Source organism: Raphanus sativus, chromosome 8 (genome assembly GCF_000801105.2).
Source record: "Raphanus sativus cultivar WK10039 chromosome 8, ASM80110v3, whole genome shotgun sequence".
In the NCBI taxonomy this organism is placed as follows: domain Eukaryota; kingdom Viridiplantae; phylum Streptophyta; class Magnoliopsida; order Brassicales; family Brassicaceae; genus Raphanus; species Raphanus sativus.
The window spans coordinates 15445728-15462403 of record NC_079518.1 but is presented as its reverse complement, the minus strand read 5'-3'; the positions used below and the strand labels follow the sequence as shown (position 1 = coordinate 15462403).

Sequence of the window (16676 nt, the reverse complement as noted above, 5' to 3'; positions counted from 1 at the left end):
TATTTATTTCTAATGCTCCAAAAATAATATATTAGGGATAACGACCATGGAATTTTGACGTGTGACAAGATAGATAATAGGACCACTATGAATCAATCGGAGTAGATAGATGCAAAGGAAAAAGGAAACACTAGACTTCTCTTGATTGGGATGAAACAAAGTTTTGTACTAAATTTAAAACGTGGATATATTTAATTTTGAATATAAATATCAATTGAAACTAAACTCATTGTAAATATCTAACTAGGTTATTTTAGTTATTTTACTTATAAATAAGTGTAGTTTTCAAAATAATAATAAACTGTGTATTTTTCAAAACATATAATTTCATTTGAATGTATATTTCCAAATTTTCCTAAAAAGATCTTAATAAACATTCAGAGCATCAATAAAACTACAAACGGTTTGATTCGGAAGGTGCACAAACAGCTTTTGTGAAGCTCATCTGTATTTAATAAAATCATATTTTATATGTATTCATCGACGTCGTGTTGTCGGCGCGTGCATAGTTTCGACATTGACTGTGTGGTTTATGTTGTTCTGTGAGTCTGCGTGTGCGTGTCCAAAGTTTCGAGGATTTTCTGTCGTCTATGGCTGCGACGTCTTCTTCTCCAGTGACCGCTCTTACCTTGTCTTTGCTCGTCATGAACCTGGCTCATGTGCTCTCCCTTCCGATGGAGGTTTTTGAGCTTATTCAGTACCGCTTCTATTGGGTAACACGTCTCTCCATCGTTGTTGTCCCCATGAGGCGCATTTGAGACTGGGTTTCACGTTCTGCTCCTGGAGTAAGCCGTCAGTGTGAAGGGCCAACGGTGTCTTTTGGTTCTTCTTTTGGCAAGGAGACTTGCTTGGTCTTGTGGTTATTCCAGTACCGGATTGACTTCTTTGTTGATTTGGTAGATCGGGACCTTCTCTTTTGCAGGTTTTGAAGCCCGAGGTTATGATTATGCTTCCTTTCCATGCCGTCTTTTTCTGATGGCGTCAAAGTTCTTGCCGATCAGGCATGATGTTTGGCTCTATCCATGCGCTTAATAGACGGCGGTTATTTCAACTAGGAGGAGAGTGAGATGCTTTGCTCCCTTACCGGATTAACCCGGTGTGACGGTGATGAGGGAAGGAACCGGAATTGCATCCACAACTTGGCTGTGCAGTCCGATGACTCAAAGTCGTCAAACCTATGGTTGTACCGTTTTTGCTTGAATCCTAGTTTGTATGTAACCAGAACGATGTCCTTTTAAAAAATTAATGAAATATATTTATTAAAAAAATGTATTCATTGAGTTTGGACTTCAATACACGAGACGCGTAATCCCACCATCGAATTCATCCCTTTGATAAAAAAAAAAAAGAATACCCCGAATTTAGATTCAACTATTTTTCAATAAATAGAATTAGTAAATGTGGTCCGTGAGTTAGGTTTAGAACTCAAGTGGCCGTTGTAGAAAACCAACACATTGAAAAAGGCTCAAGGTATCATTTTAGTAAAAAAAAAAATTATTTTCCTCTCAAAATTTGATTTAACGTAAATAAAGTCTGGGGAAAATGATATTTTTGTTTCAAAAAAAAAGAAAATGATATATTTTTTTTTCTGTTTTTCCCAGTTTTAATTTTGAAACAAAATCTTCCTGATAAAAAATAACCAATATATGTAGATAATGTTATATAAAGTTAGTTTTAGAGGGTATCATTAATAATCAAACCATAACCACAAAATATGTGAGCCGTACATACAATTAGGAAGGGTCCCAAGGATCATTGTTGATATATGATTCGAGATCTTTCTCACTTTATTTTGTTGTCCCTATATGATTTTCTTTCAAACTTTTGTAAAATGTCTTTTATATTTAGAAATAAGTCACGATTTTCCAACTGAATCACGTAATTTCAAATAATTTAATTCTGCAGTGATTTGATTAAGAGCTTGCCTAACTAATCATATACATTATACACCATTGATCCAACTCTAGGTCACGCCCCATTTCCTTTTTGTCTCCCACTAATTATTTCACCTTCCAGGTTCTAAAGCATTCATAGAATAACTCAATTGAATACGTATACCGAGAAAATAAGCAAATAAGAGCATCTACAATGGTTGATTCCTTCTTGGAGTCTTTATGATTATTTTAATATTTTTTGTTTTTTTAATAGTTAAAGATTCTAGTCAAAATAGTGTGTCCAAAAGTGTTTCCCAATTAGAAGTTTTTAAAAATAAAAAATAATATTTTTAAAAAAGTGAAATTTAATTTTATTAAATATGTGAAATTTAAACTTTTATTTATTGCATAATTAAATATAAAAATACAGTAATTATTAATCTTATCACCAAATTTATTTCAAATATTTTCAACTAAATCATTTTTCAATTGTTCATGTATACGCGTATCGTGAAGATGATTTCGAGAATGAGATCTATTTTTTTCTCGTCGATAGCAAATTTTTTTTTCTCGGCTTCAGTCGAGAATAAGATCTATTTTTCTTCAAACGAAACACATGCTTCGATCCACCCAATGACAAAACGCCACGCAACTAAGGATTGAATCCTTAAATTCTTTATTTAAAAACTGATTCTTAGAGCATTTGCCTATACTAATATTATTCTAATCTAATACACCTATGATTAATCGCTAAGGATTTTGTTGTGAGCCTCCGTTGCGGCTGCTAGGTTATCTAATTTCATTTGGTTCCAGAACCACCAACTAGGTCCAGAGTTCCATTTTTAGTGGTAAATCAGTTTGTCAACCTGAAGACAAAAGGATGGGATGCAGGATGCTGAATATCTATATTATTAAAAGAGAAGTACCCATATGAATTGCCCCTTAGTTTTTCCTTTTATTTACACTAAAATGCCACTGTAACTATTTATTATGTTTCTTTTAAATATTTTTGTCTTAATTGATCATTTAATTTAGTGCATAAAAACGGAAACAACAGCTCAACGTGTTCTACTAAATCGCATGAAAATTAAGATCTTCACGTGTTCAACTAAATTACATGAGAAGACTATAGCAAAAGAAAAAAAAGAGGATAATAGGTTCGATATTGGGCTAATATTAGGTCCAGAGTTATTCATATAATTAACCCAAACCATTATGTACATTACCTAATATTATAAATCTAAATATCCTAATCTAATTGTTTTTCTTAAGATAGATAATTATTTTTCCAATATCTTTTATTTTACAATTTTTTCAAAGTTTATTAATATTTTTTGGATTGTTGTAATGAATACTAAATATCCGTTACATGTTAAATTGACGCCACAAAAAGATACTAAATAATAAAATGACATATAATCAATGCTTTTTAAAACTTCATTTTATTTTTAATAACATTCAAACATATATAAACACTCACACAGTCGCAAAAAATCGAAACACAAATAAACTTTAACCGAACCAGAGTAAAAACTCAAATAAAAACTCTTAACTTAATCAATGTAAACGGTCAAATATTAAAATACACATCATTTACTATTGAGAGAATACAAAAATTAATCAAAAAATTTAATACATGCTCTAATCCTAGTGTTCTTGCTTAAGAACTAATCGAACCAGAGAGAGAGAGAGAGAGAGAGAGAGAGAGAGAGAGAGAGAGATCGGATGCTTTGTTTTGTGAAAGAATGAGATGTTATTCATAAGCAAACAAGGCTCTCCTTATATAGGTTGGAGTTTGGCCGCCTATTACAAAGTTAAGCAATGTGGGACTTTCTTAACTTAAGTTAAGAAATCGCCACTTAACGATAAAAGGAGAAACAAGGCCCAATCCATTAACACATGGTTGGTTTAATAAATCTCGGTTTAGTACAATCTCGGTTTAGTACAATCTTGGTTAAGTGTAACCTCGATTTGTTGAACCATCTGGTTATGAGCAATCCTTAAACCATCTGGTTTACAACACTCCCCCTGAATGCCATAACCGTCTAGAGCTTGTAATGCGTTTGGAATACTGCCTCGTTAAAACCTTTCCATAGTAAACCCAAAATCCAATGTGGTAAAAGGGAACCTATGGATAGGAAAAAGAGTACAGCCGCATTACTCCCCCTGAAGTGAACATCACTGAAGGTCTCTCAGTGATCGCATACCAATCTGCTGCATAAGCTTCTTGAGCGTGCATGTTGGTAATGCCTTAGTGAAGAGGTCGGCTGAGTTCTCGCTTGATCTGACTTGGAGTACCTTGACCTCTCCTTCTTTCTGAAGATCGTGGGTGAAGAAGAACTTGGGGAGAACATGCTTAGTCTTGTCACCCTTGATGTATCCATCTTTGAGCTGAGCTATGCAGGCCGCATTGTCTTCATAAAGAACAGTCGGCTCGTCTTTACCATCCGTGATTCCACATGCTGTCCGAATATGGTGTGTCATGAGTCTAAGCCAGACACACTCTCTGCTTGCTTCATGGATCGCCAATATCTCCGAGTGATTGGATGATGTGGCTGATATGGTCTGCTTGACTGATCTCCATGAAATGGTCGTGCCTCCATATGTGAAAACATAGCCGGTCTGGGACTTAGCACTGTGTGGATCGGACTGGTAACCTGCATCAGCAAAACCAGCCAAATCTTCTTTGTTTTGGTTAGCATAAAATAAACCTACATCCTTAGTTCCTTGTAGGTATCTTAGAATGTGTTTGATCCCATTCCAATGCCTCATGGTCGGACATGAACTGAATCTGGATAATAGGCTCACAGCAAAACAGATGTTCGGCCTAGTATGTGTAGTTAAGTACATCAAGGCGCCAATGGCACTGAGGTAAGGACACTCTGGACCAAGGACCTCTTCATCCTCGGCCTTAGGTCTAAACGGATCAGTGTCTAGACCAAGGGATCTTATAACCATGGGACTACTAAGTGGATGACACTTATCCATGTTGAACCTTTTAAGAACCTTTTCAGCATAGGTCTTTTGATGCACAAGGATTTCATCCTTAAGATGTTCAATCTGTAGTCCCAAGCAAAACTTGGTTTTTCCCAAATCTTTCATCTCAAATTCTTTTTTGAGATATTCAACTGTTTGGGAAATCTCTTTGGCTGTTCCAAGTATGTTTAGATCATCAACATATACGGCTATGATCACATAGCCTTGGCCGGATTTCTTAATGAATATACATGGGCTTACTTGATCATTCTTGTAGCCTTCTTTCAGTAAGTACTCACTCAATTTGTTGTACCACATACGACCAGATTGTTTCAATCCGTACAAAGCTTTGTTAAGCTTGATGCAATGCTGTTCTCGAGAACCTTTAGCATCCTTAGGTATTTCAATACCATCTGGTACTTTCATGTATATGTCATTGTCCAGTGGTCCATAAAGATATGCGGTTACTACATCCATTAACCGTAAATCAAGATTTTCTCTTATGGCCAGACTTATAAGAAATCTGAATGTTGTTGCATCCACCACGGGAGAATAAGTCTCCTCATAATCGATTCCTAGTCTCTGTGAGAATCCTTGTGCAACAAGTCGGGCCTTATACCTCACGACTTCACCATTCTCATTTCTCTTTCTCACAAAGACCCATTTGTAACCCACTGGTTTTAGATTGTGTGGTGTTAGGAGTATTGGTCCAAAAACACCTCTCTTCTTGAAAGAGTTTAATTCCACGTTTATGGCTTCTTTCCACTTAAGCCAATCTTTTCTTTGCATGCATTCATAAATGGACGTGGGTTCTAGATCTTCATCATTTTCAATGATCTCAAGTGCTACATGATATGCAAATAAATCATCCATGTCGACATGTTTTCTGTTCCATTGTTTTCCAGACATGACATAGTTTATAGAGATCTCTTCATTGTCAGGTGGTTCAGAACTCTGAGTTTTGGCGTCCCAAATCTCATTAGGCCCCTTAGCAACCGTGCCAATGTTCATGTCTGAGAATGCTGGTACGCCCGGCCCATGTCCGGACGTTGGTTCGTCCATGTCTCGGTCCTTTTGGAGGGACGGATCGACCACATCGACCAGCTCCTTCACCCCCTCGCCCACGGTCTGTTTAGCACCTTTCTTACTTATGCGGGGGTTCTTATCTTTGGAACCAATTGGTCTACCACGTTTCAGACGTGTCTTAGACTCTGTAGCAACTTGATTTTCTCCCTTGTGGACATCAATTCTTATTGGTGCATTAGCAGCTGGTATATATGACTTGGTCATTCTATTTGGGTCAGCAAAAGAATCTGGCAATTTATTAGCTAGCTCTTGAAGATGTATAATCTTCTGAACTTCAAGATCACAGACTTGAGTTCGAGGATCTTGCCATGCTTGGGATGTATGATTCCATGTAATTTCTTTTACCAGCTTGCTATTATTTCCTCCCAATGTTGGATACTCATATTCCACAAAATGGCAATCTGCATACCTGGCCTTAAATAAATCACCCGTGGTTGGCTCGAGGTATTTTATAATTGAGGGAGAATCATATCCAACATATATTCTCATCCTTCTCTGAGCTCCCATCTTTGTTCTTTGTGGTGGAGCTATTGGATAATAAACAGCACATCCAAAAGTCTTAAGATGGGAGATGTCTGGCTCTCGACCCATGAGGAGCTGGGATGGTGAATATCTATGCTCACTAGATGGTCTGATGCGTATTAATTCCGCAGCATGCAATACTGCATGTCCCCAAGCTGTGACTGGAAGATTACTTTTCATGAGTAAAGGTCTAGCAATCATCTGAATCCTTTTGATAAAGGACTCGGCTAGGCCGTTCTGTGTATGGACATGTGCCACGGAGTGTTCAACTGTCACTCCCATGGACATACAGTACTCATAAAAGGCTTGGGAAGTGAATTCACCAGCATTATCAAGACGTATAGTCTTCAAAGAAAAGTCTGGAAAGTGTGCTTTCAATCTGATAATTTGAGCAAGAAGTCTAGCTAAGGCTAGATTCCGTGTGGATAATAGACACACATGGGACCATCTTGTGGACGCATCAATGAGTACCATGAAGTACCTAAACGTCCCACTTGGTGGGTGTATTGGTCCACAGATGTCACCTTGTATTCTTTCCAGAAAACCTATGGTTTCCTTTGTCAATTTGACTGGTGATGGTCGGACTTGGAGTTTTCCTTGTGCACAAGGTACACATGTATGGATCTTAGGAACAACTCGTCTACCTTTAAGGTTATGACCATTAGAATTTAGGATAAGTCTAAGCATCATAGATGTTCCTGGATGTCCTAGCCGGTCGTGCCACAAAGCAAAGTTCTCCTTGAACTCTTTGCTTATTGATATAGCATTGGCTTCGACCGCACTGATCTGAGCATGGTAAAGACCAGTGGATACAGCTGGTATCATTTCCAAGACCTTCTTATGGTCTTGGTCGAGCTCAAAGATGTTTAAGAACTCTTTGGCTCCTTCTCCACTTGTTTGAATATGAAGACCATTCTTGCGAATGTCTTTAAAGCTCAACAGGCTTCTTTTAGAGTTTGGAGAATACAATGCTTCATCTATCTCTAGATGTGTCCCATTTGGTAACAAGACATAAGCTTGGCCGTGGCCTTTGATTAGTGATGATACACCAGCTATTGTGCTCACATTGGCATCTTTCAATGTTAGATTAACAAAGAATTTCTTATCCTTAAGAATCGTGTGGCTTGTTCCACTATCAACCACAAGTGTGTCCATACTTCCTTTCATTCTAGACAATAAAAATATAATCTGAATCATTCATATTATTATTGAAAATGAAAGTAAACATAGTTTATTCTTAAAATAAAACATAGAATGCAAAAGCACTTAAAAAAAAATTCTTAAAGCCTAAAAACACCAAAAGCATTCAAACACAAATCGTTTGATGCATCACATTATTCGACTGGATCATCATTCAGCATAGTGAGTATGTCTGAAGTCTCAAAGTCCATGAGGTCGTCCTTGTCATGATCAAAATCGTCCTCACCATCCTTGTACACCATGTGTGCTTCCGGATTCTTGCCCTTAAGACTCTCTTGATAGAGGTCGACCAGATGCTTGGCTGTGCGGCAATTCTTTGCCCAATGATTCATCATTCCGCATCTATGGCAAGGTGAGCTTGCAGGATTCTGTGGCTTTGAAGAAGTCCCATTGCCTCTGCCTTTACCTTGTCCATTATTGGACTGGTTTGGACGGTCATAAGGGGACTGGTTTGGACGGTCATAAGGGGTGTTACGCCCTTTGCTGTTGCCACCTTGTCCACGTCCTCGCCCATGACCTTTACGGCCACGTCCTCTTCCATATGAGGATCCGCGGCCCTTATGGTCATACCGGGCATGGTTGGCTTCAGCACCATCATTAGGCTCATTTGAGGTATGATTTGCCTCAGGGACAGGCTTAGATCCAGGTGGTCTAAGCTCACTGTTCTTCAAGAGCAGCTCGTTGTTCTGTTCTGCAAGCAATAGACATGAGATGAGCTCACTATAGGTCTTAAAACCTTTCTGTTTGTATTGTTGCTGAAGCAACATATTGCTTGAGGACATTGTCTGGAAAGTATTTTCCAACAACTGCTTATCAGTTACAGTCTCGCCGCATAGCCTCAGTTTTGAGACTATTTTACACATGGCTGAGTTGTACTCATTCACAGACTTAAAGTCTTGAATCCTGAGATGAATCCACTCATAGGTGGCACCCGGAAGAATCAAGGTCTTCTGGTGATCATATCTCATCTGGAGCTCTTTCCATAACTCGTATGGATCACTTACTGTGAGGTACTGAGCTTTTAAGCTCTCCTCAATGTGATGACGGATGAGCATGAGGGTCTTAGAGTTCTCTTTCTTAGTAGCTTTGTTCTGAGGAACGATACAATGCTCTAGGCCTTTGGCTCCGAGAGAAATTTCGACATCTAGTGCCCATTGTAGGTAATTGTCACCCCTCACAGTTAGAGGTGCAAAATCCAAATTTGCGATTTTGGCCATCTGAAACAAAGATCAGAGTGTTTAGGTCTTTAGAAAATTTTATTTTTTTATAATTCATCCATCAACTTGCTTTAAAACTAAGATGGATGAGGGCATGGTCTTGGTCGTACCTAGGGTACACTTTATTGACTCATGCAGCCTGTGGGCTAGTTGTACCGGAAGGTACATATCATCGACCAATATGGCATGTGGTCTAGTCATACCTGAAGGTACACATCATCGACCATATGGTCTAGCCATACTAAGTAGTATGGATCATTGACTAAAAAAAATCAAGATCTAACCACACAATGGTGTGGATCATTGATCAAAGAATGTGGAAACATAAGACTAATTTTGTTTTAGACATATAGCGTATCATCCTTTAATAAGGGGTATCACTTGTTGTCTTATACAGAATGAAAATCATGTTATCACATGCTTAAAATTTTCTTATGATTTAAAGTTTCTTTTAATCTGATTTTTTTAACTTTTAAGGATTAGATTTTAAAGATTCAAATCAGATTTTAAGTTTTGGTTAAACATAGACTTATGTTTTGTTTAGACATATAGCGTGTCATCCTTTAAAAGGGGTATCGCTTGTTTTCTTATACAAAACTAAAGTTATGAGGGATTTTAGGGTTTTGGGATCCGAAATTTTAGGATTTAGGTTTAGAATTTCGGATCTGATCAAATATGATCTTTTATTTTGCCGATTTTTCTCCTTGATTCCTTTCTTAGAAACCTTAATCAATCAAACAAAGAAAGGATTCAAAGTATGATTAGTTTAAGATCTAAGAAACAATTGAATGTAAAAGATCTTAGAGAGAGAAGTGGTTGGCGGCGGCTAGGGTTTATGAAGATCTCCTAGTTTGGATGATCTTGAGCAAGATCGCGCTGATAACGTGTTCTAATCCTAGTGTTCTTGCTTAAGAACTAATCGAACCAGAGAGAGAGAGAGAGAGATCAGATGCTTTGTTTTGTGAAAGAATGAGATGTTATTCATAAGCAAACAAGGCTCTCCTTATATAGGTTGGAGTTTGGCCGCCTATTACAAAGTTAAGCAATGTGGGATTTTCTTAACTTAAGTTAAGAAATCGCCACTTAACAATAAAAGGAGAAACAAAACCCAATCCACTAACACATGGTTGGTTTAATAAATCTTGGTTTACTACAATCTCGGTTTTATACAATTTTAGTTAAGTTTAACCTCGATTTGTTGAACCATCTGGTTATGAACAATCCTTAAACCATATGGTTTACAACAATATCCGTCCGGTCGGATGGGTCAAGATCTAGTTACCTTTTAAAGATGATTTGTAATCTGGTAAACGTCACGAAGGGATGAGTTACGTTAGCCTTATATGAAATCTGGACAATATAGTTATTGACAAGTTGCTCCAAAAAAAAAAGTTATTGACACTTAAAAAAAAAGTGAATAACACGAAAGTTATTTAGAGACTAAAGAACATATGTGTCAGTATAGCCTTTCTTCAAAAAATAAAACATATGTGTCAGTACTACTGTTTAAATGGTTTCTCAACAAATAATATAAAAATAATAATTAAAATTTTAAAATTTGAGAATCTTCACAAATAAAAAAAATATAAAAGGGTTAAACCCGGATCACTATTGGAACCAGACCTAACCCCCGGGGGAGTCGCAAGCCCGCGGATGGACTCCTTCTCCTGGGCATTCAAATGGGTCCTAAAGCATGGACCCATATCCGCGTTAGGTGAACAGAACAATGTGACTAAAGAAAACGTTATAAAAGATAAATAAAATAGGTTTTCAATTGAGAAACTTTATCAAATTTAGGAAACAACCATTAATTTTTATCAGTTTTCATGGTCAATATTGTAAAACTATTTAAAACTTCTTACAAATTAATTTCAAAATGATGCTTAATTCACTCAAATATATATATCTAGTTAATTTTAATTTTCTTTTATGATATTGGTTGAGAATATATTTAAATATTAGCAATAAAATGTCTAATTATAAAAGCTTTCTCTTTCTTATAGAGAATAATAAAATATTTTTCTTTCTTTTAAAGAATAATAAAAGTTCTAGACCAAATACACAGATGTTGCAAGCCTAATCCTAATATAATAAATTGACGAATTTCTAACATTTTATAAAACAAGTTCCGTACCATATGTTTGTTTAGCTGTGAATCACCAAGACCACCATCACCACAATAGATATGTTTTTGTGATACTTTTTTTTTTTTTATCAACAACTTACTTTTTATTAACCAATCTCAAGTATTTACAAGATCTTATCAACCTCAACAAAAGAATTTAACCACACTGGCACAACAGAATACAATTTAGGGATAAAGGACGCGAATATTATAGTTTCATTCTCTATTCTGTCTGCTACTTTATTACCACTCCTAGGCTAATCTCCCGCATAATAGGCTTAATAGACAGCCTATCATAACCACTGTTTTTTGTGATACTTCTTTTGTATGAGATGTAGAGAGGATGATAAAACGATAAATACTGAATATATGTATGTATTTGGACTATCTAAACTTGGGTTACATATTTAATCCTAACTAGAATTTGATATGTACGTCCAACCGATAGTTTTATTTTATATGTGACTAATATAGGTTTATAGTGAACATTTTAAACATATTAATATATTATAGTATTACAGATATATGTAATTCTATAAAATTATTTTTCATGTGTTTTATTTGACATTATTAATATATAATAGTATAATTTAAGGCATTATTTACTTTGTTTTATAACAAAAATTATGAATTCAGTGTACCAAAGTGTTCCACAAACATGAGTTTGAAGCTCTTTGATGACCAACATGTATCTAATATTATTTCATATTATTTTACCAAAAAAGCATATTTAATATTTGACCCCTGTTAATTTTCTTCTTTTGGTTCGTCAATGCCCATAACCGAAAATGAACCAAAACACAATTTTTTTTTGTTCAGTTCAAAACCACTAGTCATGCTTTTTTTTTCTCTTTACATTTTGTGAATCATGAGGATATCAATGAGGATTGTTCATCGAAAAATTTACACTTTAAGTCACTTTATTACTTTTTACTACATGATAGATCACTTCTTGCTATTGAGGCATTTTTCCCTAACTAAATGTAAACTACAACGAAGTCTAGTTCGTTCTTTTTTTTTAATATTTGTTTGACTTTCTCCTCCACTTTAATTTATCTTCTTTCTGTAAAATTTACTTTATACTTTTTCTGACCAACCAAAATAACCCTCCTCCCCCATAGTCTTCTTCTTTTCTCACGGACAACAAAGGACACTTCATCTCTGTAGCTTTGTTGAGTAATTATTTTTGTTTGTTTATTTTCTGATTTTCAACTTTCTCCTCCATCTCCGACTTAGATCTTTGTTCTCGTTGTTGCATGTGATGTAAAGGAAGTTGACAATCCGCCTCAAGAAGAAGTCATCTCGTCCTTGTTGTGGTCGTCATGATTGGACCAGAGTCGTGGTAGCCGGAATCGTCAAGGCTTCAGTCGTAGATCAAAGACAGAGCTTAATTTTAGCAACAATGGCAGCTTTAGATTATTTGCAGATCTGGTCCTTCCACTCTTGTTAATTTTCAAATCCGTCTCAAACTGCTAATTTGTTCAATTTTTTATAATTTGTCCCCAAACTTTTAATTGTGCAATCTAAACCAAAAAAAAATTCTCATGTAAATTGTAGATTTGTATAAATGAGTAGTGTACATAAGCTTCGTTGTACAAGTGTACATTATTTTGATGAGCAAGCCATAGCCAAGTGTACAATGTCATCATGTACATTGTAAATTTGTATAAATGAGTAATGTACATAGATATGTTATCCACGGGTACTCTAACTTAATATGCATTTTAATGAGCAATGTACAATGATCTTGTTATCCATGTGTACACTATCATAATGTACATTTCTATAAATGAGTAATGTATATACGTTTTGTTATCCATGTGTACACTATCCTAATGTACATTGGAGACTATATAAAATGAAAAGCAGTAGCCAGTTATTCACCTCTAGTTTCATAATCAACTTATGGTGCAATAGTTCTCATTATGCACAATGTACATCTGCCACACAATAGTCACATGAACATATATTTATCACATATGTTTGCATCTCCAACAAAAAGCACCTAGAATATTAGTATTAATGAAAGTTCTATGAAATCTGGATACCAACTCAAACTAAAACAAATCCCACAATTGTAGACACACAATAATTAACCAAAAAAATAGTGACAAGCCTATTGTTCATGAGGCTCTTAACAAGCCTGACCTTCAAGTAAAGCCTCTTAATTATAGATTGTTTATGCAACCTCTATGCATTCTTGTTGATCAAAAACTTTCTTCACATGAATCAATCACAGAGACTCCCGTTTCAAGATGTTTTGCTGACTTTCTTCAATCGATAGCAGATGATACATCATTCTCTGAGTCCAAATTCAACTGCAATAAAACCAAACACACCAAAAACCGCTAATGTTTTATTAAACGAGATTGACGAGGCTGGCATTCACAGATGAGCTCGTAATCTTTCTTCTTCAAGCTTGAGAAATCTCATCACCTTTCTTCTTTAACTCATCTGTGAATTCAATTTTGACACATTTGAATTGAATCCAAATAAAAACGTTCTCTTGTAAGAGATCAAATACCTCACAATTTTTTCAGAAGCAAGCTTCTCATACTCAAGCTTCAAATTTCTCATCTATGCTACTAATGATTCATCAGCCCAGCTGCCATTTTATTTCTGCATATAAGAAAAAAAAGAAGAAGCTTTAGTTAAGAGTTTCTACAACCAAAACCATCCATTAAAGAGCTTAAAGATTCAAACTTTACTTACTTTTGAATTCATTGTGGGGAGTCAAACCAAGCCTTGAAATCAAAACTTTTACTTACTTTTGTATTAAGAGATATGAAATCATTTGTTTCTATAATTCCCATGAACACAAAGAAGAGAAAGAATGAAACTTTGATAAGAAAGGATCGAACTTTAATTCAATAATTGAAAACTTTACTTTTGCAGAAGAGAGAGAGATATTTGTGCAATCTCAGCCGTCGAAATATAAGAAAAATCAATGGCTGGGAACACAGGCCCGCAACTTTCTAGGTTCAGTTAGTCAATGCCGTGGTTATAATTGAACTGAAAATGTTAGGACTCAAATGCTCTTTAAGAAAAAGTGCTCTAGTAGAAAGAAGTGACATAGAGTGAAAGAAACAATTACACCATATGACAGTTTCAAGTTTTTTATTACAGAATAGAGCAGTTTATGCTCCTCAAACACTTTTTCTTAACTTTCTTGTGTTCTCATTACGTTTATTAGTTGAAATCAAATGACTAGTAGTGGACCCATGTCTTCTCTCTCATTATCTTTTTTTTCTTTTTCTCTTCCCTCTTTTTCTCTTCCGTCTTCTTCCTCTTTCATTCTCTATTTTTTTTGAAAAAATTCAAATCTGATTCTTAAATTTCTTTTCTCAATTTTTTTTTATGAAATCTTTTTCTCCATCACTCGATCTATCTTTTAAGATCTGTGAAGGTGCATCTCTGATGTTGGTGTACACCTTATTTAATGTACACATGTTATTTTGTGTACGCTTTTGACATATAAACATGTACATTCAGAATGAACCAATATATGTGAATAAATTATACACATAAGAAAGAGAGTACTGGTGGTTACTTATTAAAAAAATATCAAACTACATATAGTTACATGTACACATATATACTGCTATACGACTTGGCTGTGTACACAATGTGAGGTGCATCTCTGATGTTGGTGTACACTTTATTTAATGTACACATGTTATTTTGTGTACGTTTTTGACATATACACGTATAACATTCAAAATGAACCAATATATGTGTACAACAATATGGTAGTGCACATGTGCACAACAATATGGTAGTGTATATGTGTATATCACTGGACTAAAGTGTACAATATAAATATTATATTTTCAGATATTTACATGTACACATATGTTTGTGATACATGTTAGATGTCCAACATGTTGTAAAGTTGCGTACATATGTTAGTGTACATATGTTAGTTAAAATTTACAATATTAAAGGTTGGTGGCATATATGTGTACAACAATATGATATGATAGTGTACATGTGGACAACAATATGATAGTATACATGTGTACAACAATATGATAGTGTACATGTACATCACTGGACTAACGTGTACAATATAAATATTATAATTTTAGATATTTACATGTACACATATGTTTGTGATACATGTTAGATGTCCAACATGTTGTAAATTTGTGTACATATGTTAGTGTACATATACACATTAAAGATTATGGTTTATAACAAAAATACAATATATAGCTTTAATATTTTTTTTTACATTGTGTACATGCGCCGCGTACACTAGTGTACATATGAATTATTTTGTACACGTGGATAAATAAATTTTGTGTAGCTAATGTCATGTGCATATGATATTTATACAAATATTATTAAAAACAACGTACACAAGAAATGAATTTAAGATATTTATCATCTCATTACCTTAATTTATTCATTTTAAGATGTTTTTGGAAGTATGGACCAAATAAAAAGAATTTATTTGAAAATCAGAAACATATATGGCAGAAACAAAACAAAACAAAATGGCATGGACCAAATGTTGTAAAAATAAAAAAAAAATTATGGTTTGGACTGCACAATTAAAAATGCAGGTCAAATTGTGGATAAATTTGAACAAATTGGAAGCTTGAGATAAATTGGAGAATAAACAAAAATTGGAGGACCAGATGTGCAAATAATGTAAAGTTCACCATTGTTGTTCCTGAGAAGCTTTCTCTTCCATCTGCGACCAAATCCGATGATGCTCTTCTCGATCTGCGACTACAGAGAGGAGGAAACAACTTTACTCTAACACCGAATTAATTGAGCTGTAATTTGAGATAGCCGACAACGGAGCTCTCGGACTGTTCTTTCACGTCAATTATGGTTTGAAGATGAATCGAGATGACAAAGCCTTCTTCACACCACTGTTCTTTTTATTATATGGTTAGACCATTGTTTCATGTTTCCAAAAAAATAGAGAAGAAGATGGAATAATGAGTGAGCCCATTTAGTTGTATTTAAATTACACTTTAGTTAGAAAAGATGAATAAGTTAGAAGAAAGTGTCTAAGGAACAATAACTGCTCTATTCTGTAATAAAAAACTCAAAACTACCTTAGAGTGAAAAGAACTCGTGAGTGAAATATATAAGTCATAAAGTGACTTATAATGTAATTTTTTCTTGTTCGAAACATTCTTTGTTAAGGACAGCTGTGTCAGATAATGATGTAGGTTTATCTGAAGGTTGATACATATTTTTAATTGTGTTTTAGCTTTTGCTCCTTTTTGTTTGGTTATTAATCTATATTAGGTTAAGATCCATGCATTGCGCGGAATAAAACAATTCTTAAATTAAGTGTAACATATTTTAACATCAAATTATCTTTTTATTGGTATAATAATACATTATACATTGTAGATTTTTTCATTTAAATCATGTCATTCATACACAAAGGTCTAAAACGATTAACTTTTATAATTATAATTTTGTTGGACCCAATATTATTTCTGGTTGTTCGGTTTTTGGTTCGGCTCTAATTCGTTTTTTTGGTTTCTGATTTTTTCGGTTAATTCAGTTCGGGTCTGGTTGGTCCTTTTTGTTTTGGGTCGGTTCGGGTAAAAATTATAAGAACCGACTAATATCCAATAAATTTGTTGTTCCAATTTGGTTACGGTTTGGTTCTGGTTCTTGGTTAATTTTGGATAATTCGGGGTAAAA

At 34.8% G+C, this 16676-nt stretch overlaps 1 protein-coding gene and 2 long non-coding RNA genes across 3 annotated transcripts; 1 reads left to right on the top strand and 2 right to left on the bottom strand.

Annotated features, from left to right (window-relative positions):
• Positions 1-7792: 7792 nt before the first annotated feature.
• On the bottom strand, positions 7793-8875 carry LOC108820118 (uncharacterized). Its single transcript, XM_018593097.1, has one exon. The coding sequence runs from the start codon at positions 8873-8875 to the stop codon at positions 7793-7795; it is 1083 nt and encodes a 360-aa protein (XP_018448599.1).
• Positions 8876-11845: 2970 nt separating this feature from the next.
• Positions 11846-12551, top strand: LOC130498547 (uncharacterized). Its single transcript, XR_008937443.1, has 2 exons — positions 11846-12176; positions 12270-12551. It is a non-coding gene; the product is annotated as an uncharacterized LOC130498547 (long non-coding RNA).
• Positions 12552-12854: 303 nt separating this feature from the next.
• On the bottom strand, positions 12855-14425 carry LOC108821677 (uncharacterized). The gene is made up of 3 exons (XR_001944620.2): positions 13713-14425; positions 13525-13619; positions 12855-13454 (listed from the first exon to the last, which is right to left on the bottom strand). It is a non-coding gene; the product is annotated as an uncharacterized LOC108821677 (long non-coding RNA).
• Positions 14426-16676: the final 2251 nt, after the last annotated feature.